The sequence below is a fragment of the Harpia harpyja genome, chromosome 1, assembly GCF_026419915.1.
Source record: "Harpia harpyja isolate bHarHar1 chromosome 1, bHarHar1 primary haplotype, whole genome shotgun sequence".
NCBI classification, from domain to species: domain Eukaryota; kingdom Metazoa; phylum Chordata; class Aves; order Accipitriformes; family Accipitridae; genus Harpia; species Harpia harpyja.
This window is the reverse complement of record NC_068940.1, coordinates 38120646-38137599: the sequence shown is the minus strand read 5'-3', so window position 1 is coordinate 38137599 and position 16954 is coordinate 38120646. Positions and strand designations below refer to the sequence as shown.

The window sequence follows — 16954 nt, the reverse complement described above, 5'->3', positions numbered from 1 at the left end:
CTTTACACGAAAATAACTGCTCTCTCTCAGAATTAAACCAAGAAGGATACCTAAGACAACCACTCTGACATGTTACCGGATTCTGCAATATTATTCGTGGTTAGAATGAAAACAAACCCCACGAACATCTTCACGCCCAAGATGGGCATACAGATGCATCCCAAGAGTAAGAGAGTTCAAATTTTCAGCCCAACCTAGGCTTATTTTATGTAATCTGTCAATACATAAACTAACACTGCTGCACTTTCTGTGTTCAATTCGCAGGATCCCAAGATGCCCGAGGTCTCTGGGTGCCACTCGCCTCCAGGACAGCCCGGCCCCGGGGGCTCCTAGCACCGAGGCTGCGAGCCGCCGAGGCCTGGCGGGCTGCCGGACCCGCCTCCCCAGCGCTGTGGGAGGGCGCGGAGGTGCGGGCTGCTGGCTCTCCGCGGCGAGGGGGCGCAGCCTGAGGCCGGGCCGGCCTCATCACGGGAGGCGACGCGCTGAGGCGCCTGAGGAGAAGGCGGGAAACCGCGCTTCAGCCACCGCAGCCCTGTGTGTGCACACCAGACCCGGCTGCTCCAGGGCAAAGGTTGCCGAGACACATCCCGCACCTGCTCCCTAGAAGAGAAGGAAGGGGAAAAAAAAAAAAAAAAGACTTCCTCATCACACAACAGCCCCTCCTCCTTCTCCTCACCCGCGCCGGGCGGCCGCCTCCATCTTGGAACCCCGCCGAGCCAGCCGCAGGTGCGCGGCCCCTCTCGCCGGCCGGCGACTGCGCATGCTCGCCAGCGGCAGGTGCGCGGCCCCGCCCTCCGCCGGCCGGCGCCCCTCCCTGCGGCGCAGGCGCCGTGGCGGCTCTGTGGCGGCGCAGCGCGGCTGCCCCGCCCCGCCCCGCCCCGCCCCGCCCCCGCCGCTGGCCGCTGGCTCGGCGGCGCGGCAGGTGCCAGGAGCCGCCGTGGCTCCGCCCACTCCCCCCTGTCTGAGGGCGGAGGCGTCGGGGCGGCAGGAGTCGGCGGAGCGGCCGCGGTTGCCGGGGGCTAGTTGGCTTCGGTCCGTGCCGCTCGCCATCCCCTTCCGCCTCTCTCCCCCCTTCCCGCAGCGCGCTCGGGGGCACCCGGGGGAGAGAAAGAGAGAGAGGGGGGGGAGAGGAGACACCGACCCTCCGGCGGCATGAACCGGCCTCACCGCGGGGCTGCGGGCAGCCGGGGCCTGGGCACCATGGAGGTGAAGAGTAAGGTGGGTGCTGGCCACCGCGCCTGAGGGCCGCGGGCGGCGGTGAGGCGGGAGGGAGCCGGCCCGGCCCGGCCTGGCCCGGCCTTGCCCTGCGGGGGCGTCTGGTCGTAGCGTCGCTGTGGAGAAGAGCGGTGAGAAGCGGGGGAGGGCGGCGAGGGGACGGGCGGCAGGGAGAGCTGCTGACTCACCTGCCGGAGGTGGCACCGGGGGCGAGGGGCCGGCGTCCGCCGGTGCACGGCCCCGGTGTCGCTTGGGCGCCCCGCAGGCTGCCGGGCTGAGGGAGGCGGCGGTGGTCGCCGGACTGCGGCTGGCGACGGGCTCCCTTCCCCACCTGCCGGACCCTGCGCCAGCCAGCTGCCTCTGGTCTCCTCGGGCTGCTGGGCTGTTACAAGGGTTAGGTGGTGGTGTCGCTTACCGTGTGCGCTGTCTGCGGGCGGGGGGGGAAATATAGTATTTTTGAAGAGTTTTACGAAAACAGGTTAGTGGAGTTGGCCCCTTAGTTTCTGCGTAGGCTAAAAAACCTGCAGAGGGGTAGATGTTTGGGATATCTGGGCCAAAAGAGATACTTGGGAGTTAGGATTCAAACTCCAAAACCTGTTCTTTGTCTGAATTAGAAGAGTACATTCGTTTAACTTAGTGACTGTTTCTGTACTTTTTTGTGTGTGTTTAACTTAACGACTATGTGTTTCTGTACTTTTTTTTGGTGGGGTAGAGCATAGCTTGTGTTACTTGGTAGAGGTAAGCCCTGGCTAACTTACCTGAAAGTAGAGCTTGCCATCTTTTAGAGGCTATCTGAGGATTTTACGCTGGCAATTGTTTTATGAGTGTGTATCCATATGTTACGGCTTATACCAACAGTTTCTTGTTGTCAAAGCTTTGCACAATTCTGTGAATTCTGTCTTGGGTGTATCTGCATCTGTTCTTCCTATTGTTATTTTTTCATGTGCTGGTTAGACAAAGTCCTGCTGACAAAACCTTGATGTTCTGAAAGAAATTAGATTTTTGTTCTGGTTTGGACTTGTAGTATGTTGTTGACATGTCATTCTGCAGTTAACAGCTGTAGAAGTGTTGGACCTGCAGTATTGGGTGGAGTGTCAACCTATTAGTTAAATAAATGTGTGTAACTCGAGTTAAAACCCCCTTTTCATTGTCTAGGCAAGTTGCAAGCGTACCTACATGGGAATGTATTTCTTCCATTGGTAGAAAAATATGTCTCTTGTAGGCTTTTTTAAACTGGTCTACACTGTGTTGTCTATATTCTGTACCTTCCCTTCCTGCTAATCAAGTGTTACAGAAGCAGTATAGGTGAAGCAGTCATGACTTTTGGCGTTGTGTCGTTTTTTTAAGGATAACATAGTGCTGAAACTTGTAGAAAACATATGGTTGGTCTCTATAGCTTGAATGATGATGATTTTCTTTGAAGTGTTAAATTAACTTTCATGTGGACAAAACCAGAAAGCACAGGAATAGCTCGTAGCTATGATTTCAAATACTGGTTAAGTGTAGCTGTTACTGTGGTTGGTGAAGTCTTTTTTTATTTATGTTCTTGCAAGATTTAAAACAATCCATACAATGTGTTTATAAACAAAATACTTGCTGCCTCAGCCCAGAACCTAGGCTTACTATTCCCCCATTGTGTGTGTTTCCTTGATTTAAAATATACCTAGTGATCACCTGTGTGATGTGTTCTTTTGGTCTTTGTACAGAGAAGTGTAGAAGTTCTAATGAATAGGGACTGTCTCTTAAGTGCATATTATGAAGCAGGTTTCAAGGCATTCCTAGAACTACTTGTTGCTAATGCATTATTTAACAGCACCTTGATTTAATATAGCATAGGAGTCATCTTCCTTTTATGAAAAGAATAAATTCTGAAGAGAAAGAAAAAAAGGCTTGTGTGGGAGGCAGAGGGGACCATTACTGTGGAGTGGTCTGGGCTTTGAAGGCTAATCAGCGATGTACAGCTCTTTATTTAGATACTCCAAATGAATAATTGTGTCCCAACTGACAAAAGCTGTGCCAGCACAGCCCAACTGTAGTCGCAGTTATATGAGCAAAATCCTTTTGTTAGTCTAGTTTATTCAATTTGGGTAACTGGTCTGAACTTGCCCTGGGGAATCCCCATAGTATATTAATTCCAGTTAGCTCTTCTTCTTGTCATAGAAAATAAAACTTTATACCCCAAACTAGAGTTCCTGGTGATGGTATGAAAACCCCAAAATAAAATTCTAGCTCTCTAGATTTAAAATTTAGGTCTGTTTGTCCCCTTATGACTTAGAATAGTATTTTTTTTCAGAATGAAATCCAATATGCTGATAGGACAGATATGGTTACTGTAGTTCATGTTCTGTTGTTGCTGGAGGCTTACAGTATAGCAGCAGTATGCTGTGTTACAGAGGACTTAAAGATGTTTCTCATAAGTAAGTCTTACTTAAGTGAGTATCTCTAGCAACTTCTGGCTGACATAGCTTGTACTGTGTTTTCCCAGATGAGTTACCAGTGTAACAGCATGCATTTGTGAAGAGCTCAGGTGGCAAGAAGCCTTCTCTTCTTAAGTTAGTCTCTTCCAATCTTTCATCTCCTCTAAACTTCTAAGTTGTAAGTGCAACTATTTAATCGAATGGAGCACAACATTTGATATAAAATGAAAACATTTCAGGGGGTCAAGATAAACTATGAAATTGCAGTTTTACTTTTGTCTTTTATTTGCTTTATAATAATATTGAGCATATGGCAAACTGTGTTAGGAAACAATAGCCACATTATTAGTGTCTTGGTGTTTGCACCAACTATGTATAAAACAACGTGGAAAAAGTGAAAATTAAACATTTGAAAATCTGGCCCTTTGTATGCTTGCTGCAATAAGATTTATTAACTCCAAATTGACGGTAAGGTTGTTGGCTTTTTAAACTTTTATTACTGAATTATGTTTAAACTATGTAGTCTTTTGAAGCCAAACAATTGAAATTGATGCAGTGCGTGGACAATTCCTGTGGCGTTCATACTTCACATAGCTGAAGAAAGATTTGAGACACAGGATAAAGTCTTTCGCTGACGTCATGATTAAGTGTGCTGCTTCTGATGTGATGGGAGTTCCTCCTGCAGGCTTGTCTTTGCTTTGCTTGTAAGCAGGTATGAATCATCCCTTATGCCTTATTGTTAGTTAATGTAACTGTAATTGGAGTATTTCTAGAAGAGGAATGTTCCCAGATAATTCCTTTATTTGAAACTTTTGGAGGAAGGTGGGGTGTTGGAAGGTGTAGCTTGTTTTGCTGTGCTGTGTTTGAGTTAGCATGGTGTTAATGTGCCAACAACGGGGTCCTTGTCTCCTTATTTTCATTCCTTTGTTTGTATGTGAGAACTCTAAAGCTTTTATTCTCCAAAAGCTTGTAATCAAATGTGAGATAATGGTTGGTCTGGAGGCTTGGTAATAAAGTGCACCTTCACATCTACTGTGTGTAACACATACCCAAGTATGTGATACTGAGGCTCAAACTTTCAGTCAGTGAGTGTTTTGTTCCATGTGCCCTTCTGTTCTGCTTAAAACTAAACTTGCTAAAGAAATCATGTTCACTGTAGGTCAGCAATAGAATTCACAAAAAATGCCACCAACTGACTTTGTTCTATTTTTTAATGATTAGTTTATTACCCTTTTAATTCAAACGCAAGCTGGTCTGCTTTTAGTAAACTGGCTCCTTCTATCTCTTATTTCCTTTTAGCATCTTTGGTATGTTGTGTCTGCCTGATATGGAGGTTTTGGAGTAATTTTTTTATCCAATATTCTGTTTCCTTTGGGTCCTGCCTGTGCTGGGCAGAACACTAACTTTACCAGTTATGCATGCTAGAGTTATAATTTGTCTAGACTACATCAAATGCTTACTCTTTTATTTGCACCTGGTTTAGTCTTATGCCTACCACCACTGAATCATTGCTAGCATTGTTTTTTAATAAGTGTTTGTTATGTAGGTGATTTAGGAGGCTGAAGCTCGAGTGGAGTAGGGAGCTGGATTTTTTTTGTTGAGTGATCATACCAACTAAATGGAAATCCTACCCCTGACAGTACAGTGTCAGTGATTAAACGGTTTTTTGCATATCTTCTGAATCTTGTCTGTTTTATACCCTGGGTACAACCACATTTTAAAAGACTATGTGATCAAGATTTGAGTCTTGATCCTCCTTCATATATCTCTTTAGGTAAGAACAGAATTGACTGAGATCAGCTCACTAAAGCTTTACTGCACATAGTTTGTACTGAAAAGCAGCAGCCGTTCTTTGTATTCTTCAGGTCCAAGTGTTTGTTTCATTTCTTGTCCAAACAACTGCGAATCCAAAAAATACTCAGTCATGCATAGGCTAACCATAGCTGCGTAACAATCTATACATACTGTTCTAAAGTGCACTGAAATTTGTTTGAAAAAGTTCCAGGTAGTCACATACCATAGGAGGTTAATCATAATCTTGTTTTTGAGCCACCAACATCAATGGTGGGTATGAATTCTGTCCCTTATCAAGAGCATGGCTGCTTCATAAGCATGTAAGAATCTGCAATTATTCTTGCACTAGTTTGTCACTTTAATGTTAAACTCCTGTATTAGTGAATGCTTTGACCTAAACGGAACAATGAAAGCAACTTTTGCATATTCAAAAGTACATGTTTTATCAAGATCAAAAATACTTATAACTTGGGGGGGGGGGAACTTAAACCAGTTTAAACTGACCTTTTTATGCCACTTCAAAATTATTGGTGGTAGTTTTTAGTGCACTTTTAATTCCATGACATTTCTGGTTTAACAGTCAAATCATTCTATTGCTTGAGCATGTTAGATTTCCATATTAATGATGTAAGATATATTTTGTTGTAGTTTGGAGCAGAATTTCGACGATTTTCTCTGGAGAGATCCAAACCTGGAAAGTTTGAGGAGTTCTATGGATTATTGCAGCATGTGCACAAGATACCAAATGTTGATGTTCTAGTGGGATATACGGACATTCATGGAGACCTGCTGCCTATCAATAATGATGACAATTATCATAAAGCAGTTTCCACAGCCAATCCTCTACTCAGGATTTTTATTCAGAGAAAAGGTAAGTGCACGTGAAATCTGTGAATCATCTGTTTATCCAGTTTTACTGTGTTGCAGTAAACAGCGTGACGTATGGAGGAAAAAACCCGTCAGTCCTATTTCATCATGTTGAATTCCATAATAATTATGGATCATTAAAGGTATTCACAACTCATCTCTCTTGCAAGAGCTTCCTCGGGCAATCTATTTATACCTTGTGCTTTTTTGCTTGTTTTTACTTCAGTTAGATAAAGTCAAGTTAAATCTCTAGCAAATGCTTCTTTCTGGTTTTGTGTAAACAAATGAAAATAAACTTTGAACCTCTAGGGTTTTCTGCTCTGTATGTTGGATGCCTTTCACTTAAAATTCCGATCTTGATCAGACAAGAAGAGAGGCCATTACAGGCTGGAAAGGAATCTTGAAAGTCTTATTACACAAAGTATTAAATGTCAGTATAAATTAAAGACTAACTTTGTAATATGCTACTCTTATCACACTTTCCTAATAAAACATTCTGAAACTTTCAAAATGACAAGCTTATTTCAGTTAGCAAACCTCAAATGTGAGTGCTGCTCAAGTTTGTTGGTTTGCCTTTAAAAATAGCATGTGTTCTAGGCAAAAAATTCTGGTTGTCTTTTTCTAGTGTCTACTTTTGTTCGTGAAGGAAAAAAAATTGAAGTTGTATTTGTTCATGTTCAGGAGATCGTGTTCAGTATTTGGAACTGAAGGGGAGGGGGGAATCTAGTGATGTGATTTGAAATTGTGTTAATCCAGAGAAGTCAAGGAAACTTGATTTCTGTACTTGTTGGTTTTCTGCTTACTTGCATACTGGTGTGAGTATGCACGCATTGTGTGTGTATATACATATGAACACATGCATGTGTGATTCCTGTCATAATGGGGCAGTCAAGTGATTCAATTGATCTTTGAATAGCAGGCAGACTGCCTCTTGCTTTGCTATTTTATAGAGATGTGCACTGTTTCTGGCTGTTGCTAAGACAGGCTTATTTTTGTTAGAAAATACTTGGGCATCGGAAGCTTTTATCAACTTTCCCACTCCAAAAAATGAATAAGCTCCACAACAGCCTGATTAAAAAAAAAAATATTCAAAAACAGTGCGTCTGCTTGCCAGCTGCTGTCTTGCTGGCAAAATGTGTTTGTTTTGTTTGTGTTGAGGATAGTATAGTCTAGTAAGGCCTATGTTTTCAGTCCTGAATTGCCAAAGGAATGAACTATTTGCTCTAATAGAACCTAGAGGTAGAAAAGGTCTATGATTCCATTTAATCTCCTACAGTAGCCATATGAGGAGAACAGATAAGCCACTTTGTCAGCCTGGGATTATTGAGTTTATATTTTAACACCATATGTTTTTAGATTGTTACTAGTGTTACATGTTTAATGCTGACTGTTACTAGTGTTACGCTAGTAGCACCTTATACCTTCATTGTACCTTTATTTAAAGCATGATGGATTATTTCTTATTACTCTATTATGAGGAATTGATAATAGAATTGATACAATGCACAGAACTAGAAATAAGATTAGCCCACAGCTTTTCCTGCTAATCAATTCTTGGCATGATAAACTTATGTAGAAAGTATCAGTTGTCATCATCTTCCCTTTGAGAGTAGAGTCTTCTGGCTGTAGTGTTTTAGGGAAAAAAGAACCCAGGCTGGCATCTGAGTCCAGCACTTCCAGCACTGTGCTTTGTTCTGAATTGGTTGCAACCACTTTGATCACTTCTGTTGATTAAATTGAGGCTTTGATTCCATTAGCATCTTTGCCATATATAGAACAGAGGTTTGTTTGACTGAAAATAAGGAAATAACTTGATTCTGTATTTTATTTGGGATAATTTGCCTGTAACTAAAGTTGAATTGCAGGTGTTAGAGATGTGCTGTAATTTGTGCAGCATAATTTGTTTAGGTGTGATTAATCCGATTGCACAGATCTTTATTGGCTGTACCTCTGAAATTGAAAATCAAGTGTCTGAACAAATACCTGCTATTGGTGGGGCAGCCCTGACCTGTTGGAACTATAACTAATAAGTGACACAAGTTACTTTTGCACCTGCAAGGCTTCTTGTGGCTTTCGTACATTCTCTTAAATCACTGGAAAAATTTCTGAGGGTTTTCTAATGGAACTCTGCCTTTTTTGTATTTCCAGCAATAATAGTTGGGAATTTAAGATCTTTGGCAAAAAGCCACTGTGGGGAAGAGAGAAAGTTTTTGCTGTCTTAAAAGACAGGAAGTTTTATTATACTGTCTTACCTATTTAGAAGCTACATGCAATTTGTGGAAAGCTAACATAAGGTATGAGCAGAGTACAATAAAATCCAGGGTAAATAGTATTAACTTCTTAGTATATTGCATCCAAGGAACACCTTAAGGAGTTGAAATGGGAGCAACAAGATGCTTTTGCAATGTTATTAATAAGTGACAATTGTAATAATGTGATTCTGAAATTTCAGAAGTTTTGTTATGCCAGAGTAAGCACTCTTTTTCTGTTCTGTTTGATTTTGACTCCTGATTTATGAAAGCTAGAAAGTTGTCTGTCCTAAGCATTTATGTGTATTCCTTAATGTGGTAAGAACCTAGAGATCCTGTAATGAAATGAAACCAAATCACATTATTCCTCCTAGACTTTTCTAATTGTATTTCACTAAATTACTTCAAAATATTTTAAACTGCTCCAGTGCTAAATCTAAACTGGACCTTCATAGTGCACAAGTCAAGAATGGCTATCAGTTTGTGGAAAACAGTTGCTTATTGGAATTTCATTCTGCAGTTTAACAGATTAACAGGTACTGTTGACATCTGGAATTTAAAGGTTAAAGTGATGTATCATGATTAAATCCAGATGTATGGGAGTCACTTTGTCTGTGAGAAAAATCTTGCTGAAGATAAAATGGGGGGGGGAATGACACATAGTCCGCACAGACCCTGAAGGGCGGTTCGATGTGGGGGACTTTGCATTGTAAATACAAGAATAATAGAGATGATAACTTAATAAAAAAATATATTTCATTATAATGTCCCTAAAACTCAACTTGCAGGATATTAAATTACAATATACAACTCGTGCAAGTTCTGCATGTACATGGCTGTATATAGTAAAAAGTGGGTTCTTTGGTTAATTCATTTGTGCCTCTTGAGATAGACTTTTTCATTCAGAAGCTTTATTTTAGTGAAAACTAAGAGGAGTTGGCTTTTTAAACAGCTCTCTATGGAATATCCTAGCTATTCTGAGTCCTCTTCCTAAAAACATAAGTTAGTTTCCTAAAACCATGTTTTGTTATAACTTGTGACTAAAGAGACAAGATTTGTTGGGGCTTATTTAAAAAAATGCTAAATTATGTCTATATTCAAATGTACTAATGGTTCGGGGGTTCTGAAAATTTAATTCCTGAGGGGTAACTACATTGCATTGCAATTGGATCAGGAAAACATTTAAAATATGTCTTGAACAATGTTAAATTGAAACCAGATTTGGCATTTGTGGGCTCTTGTTTTAGATTTCATGTAATAAGTAAACACAGATTGGTGCCACCTTGAGCTTGAAACTGCTGGGGGGAAAAATCATTCTTGCACTGTGTGGACGTTCTCCTTAACACTATCTGTAGTTAACACCTTGTTCTTTGGCTTTATGCCAAAATATTTTCTGCTGCAGCTTTAAACTGATTAGCTAGGTGCCAGAACAAAGATGCTTTTGTACTCAAGAGTATTGCTTCAGAAAATTTGTTTAGCAGTGGAAGAGAGGTTAAACAGAGTCATGCTGCTTAGCTGAGATTTGCAGAGATGAGTTTTCATCAACCTTTCGCTATTTCTTTTTCCCCACAAATTACATAACTTTAGCTGTGTATCTTAAGGTTTGTGCTAGTTTGGGGTTTTTAGACTAAGACTAGTTACAATGCAAAACAACTATCCTCTGGTGCTCTATAGTTTCTTAAATGTTTTGACATATGACTTGCAATTTTGGAATGCTTTTACTTCAATGTGTCGTGATAAGAAGCAAGTTTCTAAAAGCAAAAGCACCAGTTCAGTGTTAAGATTTGTGATTGTATATGTCTTCTGAAAGACTTTTAAAGTTCAAGTCTCTTCCAATAAATGTTTTCTAATCTTAGTTTTTGTTTAAAAAGCACTTTTGAATCTGTTAATTCACATACAGATATATTGACATAACATTTCTTTCAAAGCCAGTCCTTTTGCAACTGATCTTCATGTTTCTTTACTAACTGAAAAATTTGATTTGGACAAAAGTTTTAAGCCTTATCAGCTGGTAGTTGTGGGAAGGCAGGTTGGGTGATGATTTTTGTGAACTCTCTGTTCTTGTCGGGGAAGGAAGTTGTGAAAAGCCATGTGAATAGTTCTAGGTCTAACTGTTGGGTAAAGAGCACAAACTTACTGTGATCATTTGCAGGACACAATAAATCTACTTCTTGGATGTAATAAGTATGTATATGTTTGTCTAGTACATGCCAAATTCACCATGTAGGCACAGAAGGCCTGAGTGGCAGGAAAGGGATCCTGGTATGTGGCCTGCTATGCAGGTGAAGAAGCTTTACAGCCCCCCTGTGACAAGCTGGGAATATCGAATATGATACACATTTGATATGACAATGTGTAAAATGCCATATACTCTGTCTGATTCTTTGACAAGAATCTGAATGTGTGCACTTTTTTTTTTCCTTAAATTCAAAAACCAAACTGAATACCTTTTAAAGTTGCAATGCATGTGGAAGAGCACTTGTAAGAACATCAATTCTGACAATGTTTTGATAGCCTGTTTTCCCGTGTACTGTTTCTAAACCGACTCTTGTAATGAAAGCAGTAGAAAACCTAGTGCTTCACTGGTACAAATATATAAATAAAATATATAAATTAGTACCTAAATCCTAGAGTTTTCACCAGCAACTTGCACTTTAGCACAAATAAATTGTGCATGTGCAATTTTCCTATCTTATTTAGATGAGCTTACTCTTAAAAAAAAAAAAAAAAGGCATAAAATGGCTTAAGCTCTGAACAATATGGAACTAATCAGTCGAAATGCTTCCAACTTACTCATTGGCTCTCTGGAGAACTTCCCAAAGAACAGACCTCTTCTGAAGCAATGTGGTGTTAAATGTCTGGAAATGTGTCACTACTACAAACCAAAAAAGTGAAGCTTTTTAAATCAGGCAAAATGACACTTCTTGTCCATGCAATATCTCTCTGGTCCTTGGAATACTTTAGTCTTGTTGAATTTACCATTGATTGTGCAGCCATAAAACCAGAGTTCTAAAGTATCAGACATCTACACTACTTAGACATGCACTGCACAAAAAAAGTTTTTACATAGTTTTTGATATCACTAAGATGCATACCAGCTGCTGGTGGGGAAGGGGAAAATCCATAACCTAAAAAAATAACCTTTGCACTCATTAACATTCTTAATTCTCATATTCAAGTAACCGTTGTCTATTGTTTGTCTAAAATCTTCACCTATACTATCACTTTTCTTGCTGTCATTGTGTTACTTTGTATTCAACACTAAAAGATATTTAAAGCAAGGTCCTTCTGTCTAGTATCTTATTTCACAATTGCCCTTTCCAAGTTGTTTTGTAAGTGATTGTAGTTCCAAATAAAAAAAGAGAAGCTATTGCAACTCATTGAATTGCAAAAATCCTCCCGATGTAACGACCTGATGTCTAACTTAAAACTGGTTGGATGGGTTATCAGTAGAGATAAGGGCAAAACTTCTCACACTTTTTTCTTTGATCATAAATTTGAAGCAAACATTAAAAGAATTGTTCCACGTTGTCTGAAAAATCAACATGTTAGTCTTCAGCAATGGAGTACAGGATTTTTAATGGCTGATCTTCAGTCAGTTAGATATCCCAAAATGCATTTTACAGAGAAAATGGTAAGTTGGCATTTTTGGATGTGTGTTATGATTCAGACATAGTCCACCGGTTATATGCTTTGGTTTGGGAGGTTGGATTGTTTTTTAATAAACTCACTTTTCAGTACAACTGACAATACTCTTAGGCATCTGAAGAACAGATTTTAGGCTATTTCTAAAGTTTTCTTGCTTGATGTTGACATCTAATGTTATTTTAATTTAACCTTAAATTACAATTTTTTTCTCCTTAACCTCTTTTGCTGAAGAACAATAATAATTCCATGCTTTTCTGAGAGAACCTTTCAGACGTCACAATAAAATAAAAATTATTTCCTGTATTCACAGTCGTCTAATGTTCTCAAGCATAGCTAGTGTAGATTCTTCTGTTTGCTTTTACTTTCCTACTCTTCCTTGTACAATTCCTAGAATTATAGAACAGCCCAGGTTGGAAGGAGCCTCAAAAGATCATCTGACCCAACCTTTTATGGGAAAGGGAGCCTAGATGAGATTATCTAGCACCCTGTCCAGTTGCATCTTGAAAACCTCTAGTGATGAGGACTCCACTGTGTTCCTGTGGAGGTTCTTCTAGTGATGGATTGTTCTCACTGTAAAAAAAAAAAAAAAAAAAAAAAAAAAAAAAAAAAAAGACTGACTTACATTGAGATGAAACCTTTCGCAATACAACGTATAGCCATTGCCCTGTCTTCTCCATGGGTCTTTGTCCTCTTGGCAGCCACCCTTTAAGTACTGGAATGAAAATAACTGCGGCGTGGTTCCCCCAAGCTTTTTGTTTTTCAGAGAGAAAACACCTTACTCCTTCAGTCTTTCCTCATAGGGCAAGTTCTCCAGCCCTTTGATCGTATTCGTGGCCTTCCTTTGGACCCTTTCCAGTCTGTCTACATCTTTCTTGAATTGTGAGGACCAGCACTGGACACAGTACTCCAGGTGCAGCCTGACAAGTGCTGAGTAGTGGGTTGATCACATCTCCATCTCTGCTAGTGATGCCCCTGCAGATGCAGCCCAGGGATCCAGTTTGCCTTTGCTACAGCAGCACACTGCTGAATCATGTTCAGCTTGTCCACCAGGACTCCCAGGTCCCTTTCAGCAGGCTGCTTCCCATCCACACAGATTACAGCCTGTACTGGGCTCTTTGGTTATCTTATCCCAGGTGCAGGACTTTGCACTTGTCTTTGTTAAACTTCACGCTGTTCTTACTGGCCCAGTCCTTGATTTAGCTTCATTTTTACCTGCTGATCCTAAGGTGTCAGGGAAGCAGATTTTGCAGAGGCTGTCTCAGTGAGTGAAATGGGAGAGAAAAGTCCCTAGGGTGCTGTCAATATGCACTTTCTCACATGAAGTGAGAGCAGTGTGGGTTGTCTGTGCTAAATTAACACATGAGGAAGAATTTGTGTTAGTGCTGCCTTTGTTCATTTAGTAACTCCAGTCTGGATGGAAAGATGGCCAAATCTGAGAAACAGCAGAAGTCAAAATTAACTATGCAAGGTGGATATAATATTCTAGAGAGGCATCAATGTCCTCCCAAAGTAACTGAGATTTGTCACAAAAGCGACTCCAGATTATAGTATGGCTGTGTAGACTTAGCTGTCTTCAGAAATAGTTCCCGTTTGTGTCAAATTGTTGAACAACTTTATCTGTAAACTTTACTCTAATGCAAAAGATGTTCTGTCTTTAGCAAACAGCTCTGTCTCCCTTAAGGTATGATTATTTTTTTAAACAAAAAAAAAATTAAGAAATTTAAATGAGGTCATCATCGGGACACTTTTTTAACCATGTTGATGAACTATTTTATTACTATTGTGTACACACAAGGTATGAGTTTATAATAAATCCCTTTGGGGTTTTTGTGGGCTAATTTAAATTTTTTTCTTTTCCTGTTGTCCTTTACCTTTTAGAATACTAAGTCCAAGGCTGCCTTAGTAGACCTATCTTTTTATTCTTAAAAAACTCTTCTTGTTTTCAGCAGCCCTAATGTCTGGGGAACGGAGCAGTTAGTATTACATGCTGGAATAGTGTTGGACTATGGTTTCAGAACTACTTTCTCTGTTCTGTTTTGCTTAAAGCATCTGAAGAGTCCAAATATAACTGGTACATGTCCATATATCTTCATCTTAGCCTAGGGGAAAAAAAAAAATCTTCTGGCTTACTGATTCTCACAGTGTACTTTTTTCATCAGTAATTGACAGCTTTTGGGAAATTTCACACTAGGATAGCATTTCCACAGTTATTTCAATTCACAGATTGAAATGTATACCAATTCTTTAACTTTCTTGGTTGTACCAATGTCATCTTAATGTGATAATGCAAAGAAATCCCAACTTCTCTGAGTCCCAGGGTTAGTGCAAAGCAGTTCTGCTTTATTTTTTTTTTTTATCCACTGCAGGAAAAAAAAAAATCTATGCAACATTGCAAAAATACAAGTGTAAAATCTGAGGAAGCTCAGATCTGAATGTGTTTTGGTTCATTGTTTTTGGAGAGTTACTGTATATTAAAAAGAAAAATGGAAGCTTCCTTTGGTAAATAGGCATTTCAGACATCAGAATTGCTTCCGCAGAACATGTTTTCTCTTCCATTAGAAGTATTTGTATGACTTGCATATGTTTTCTTTTTTTAAAATTCGAAGCCATTTGCATACTTCTGTATCAAATTGTGGCAGTTACAGCATTGCTTGTATGAACAGTTTTGCTTGAAGTAATTGTATGCAGGATCTCTTTGTTTCTGCTCCACAGCCATTTTACCTACATTGCATGGGGGCAGGGAAGAGAGTGCAGAATGGAATAAGCTTTCTGGAGTTTGAATCCAGGTCACTTGGCTAGCTTCCAGGAACTAGGCAATAATAGGCACACTGGCTGCTTTCCCTTTTTCATTCTTTCTTTTCCAATGATCTGAAACCTGAGGAGAGAAAACTAACAAGTGGAATTACTCTGAATAAAATTAAAATGTTTCTAGGAATGTACTCACTCTTTCCATTCTAACCTTTCTCTCAAGCAGCCATAGTTCTTTGTGTCTCTACTGCTGCTAACTTGCTTTAATTTTTTTGTGTACTATCTTTCCTTCAGTGGAAGGAAACCAAAAGTATTACAAACTTTGATGAATCTCATAACATTAAAGCTTTTGTTTCATGTGTAGAGAGAAATGTTTCTACTGTAGCAAGCCAGAAACCTAGATTAGATATTTCATTCTGCTAACCTAAAACATGATAGCAATGCGATATGGACCACGTATAAAGTGATCTAATCATCAATGTGCTATGTCTTACAGAAGATGCAGACTACAGTGCCTTTGGTACGGATACTATGACAAGGAAGAAAAATGTCTTATCAAATGTGTTACGTCCAGATAATCACAAGAAGAAACCACACATTGTCATTAGCATGCCACAAGACTTCAGACCAGTGTCTTCTATTATAGATGTAGATATTCTTCCCGAAACCCATCGTAGGGTACGACTTTACAAATACGGAACTGACAAACCCCTTGGATTCTATATACGAGATGGCTCTAGTGTCAGAGTAACACCACATGGATTAGAGAAAGTTCCGGGGATTTTCATATCTAGGCTTGTCCCTGGAGGTCTGGCTCAAAGCACAGGCTTACTGGCTGTCAATGATGAAGTACTGGAGGTGAATGGAATAGAGGTTTCGGGAAAAAGCCTTGATCAGGTTACAGACATGATGATTGCAAACAGCCGTAACCTGATCATTACAGTAAGACCAGCAAATCAGAGAAATAATGTTGTGAGGAACAGTCGGACTTCTGGCAGCTCTGGTCAGTCTACTGAATCTAGCCTTCCAAGTAGCACACCAAATATTTTAGCAAATTTCTTGCAAGGAGAAGAGGAGAGTGATGAAGAGGACATTATTATTGAAGATAGTGGTGAGCCACAGCAGATTCCAAAAGCTGCACCTACCAGCGAAAGCCTAGAATCGTTGACGCAAATTGAACTCCTTCATGAGTCAACGCAAAATGGATTCCTTCCTTCCAATGAGATGAACTTGAATCATTCAGCAGGCAGCATTAGCATGGAATATGAAGTACAAGATCCAGACCATAAGTCATTAGAAGAAGATGGAACTATAATAACACTATGAAATTACATTGGTGTACTTTGTATTAAGTAAGGATGCCATACATGTTTTAATTTGGCTTAATATGTAATACATTTTATACCTCTCCATCTACTGAGCACTGCAGTTAGATTAAAAGGAAGGAAAAAAGTAAATACAAGAAGTTCAAAATTATGTAAGTTGACTAACTTCAGTTAATTCTGCACTTGAGTGTAAATACTTCACAAAGATGGCAGATAATTGATAAATGACTGAAATTGGATGAGGAAAATTTAAATTGAAAATGAAGGATTTCAAAGGTACTTGATTTTTTTTTTTTTTTTTAATGCAGAATACTACTGGTTCTATAGAAGTAAACTTCCATTATTGTGTGAGGTTGACTATCTAATGTACTGTGGTTTCATGTTCATCTGAAGTGCTGCTTACATGTGATGGAGCTGCTTTAGCCACTTCATTCCTGGTCTTGGCTGCTGTTTAGCTGGTAGAGCTGTTTGTGTGGCTCTGTGTATGAGGAAACCGAAAAATAAGCAGGAGGTGGGGTGGGAAGAGATGTTGGTGGTTGGTCCAGTTCCCTGACTGACATATTGAGCAACAGGGATATATGATAGTGATCAGCAACTTGACAATGGTCAGGATTTGAAGGTGGGGGCTTCTGAAGTTGACCGTTCCTTTGTAAGTGAATGTGCAACCACAGGTTCATTAGTTATGTAACTT

General features: G+C 40.0%; 1 protein-coding gene across 1 annotated transcript; it reads left to right on the top strand.

Annotated features, from left to right (window-relative positions):
- The first annotated feature begins 882 nt into the window (after positions 1 to 882).
- On the top strand, positions 883 to 16533 carry PARD6B (par-6 family cell polarity regulator beta). The gene is made up of 3 exons (XM_052787708.1): positions 883 to 1218; positions 6075 to 6297; positions 15435 to 16533. Exons 1-3 carry the CDS (start codon positions 1153 to 1155, stop codon positions 16262 to 16264), a joined length of 1119 nt encoding a protein of 372 aa, XP_052643668.1. The 5' UTR covers positions 883 to 1152; the 3' UTR covers positions 16265 to 16533.
- Positions 16534 to 16954: the final 421 nt, after the last annotated feature.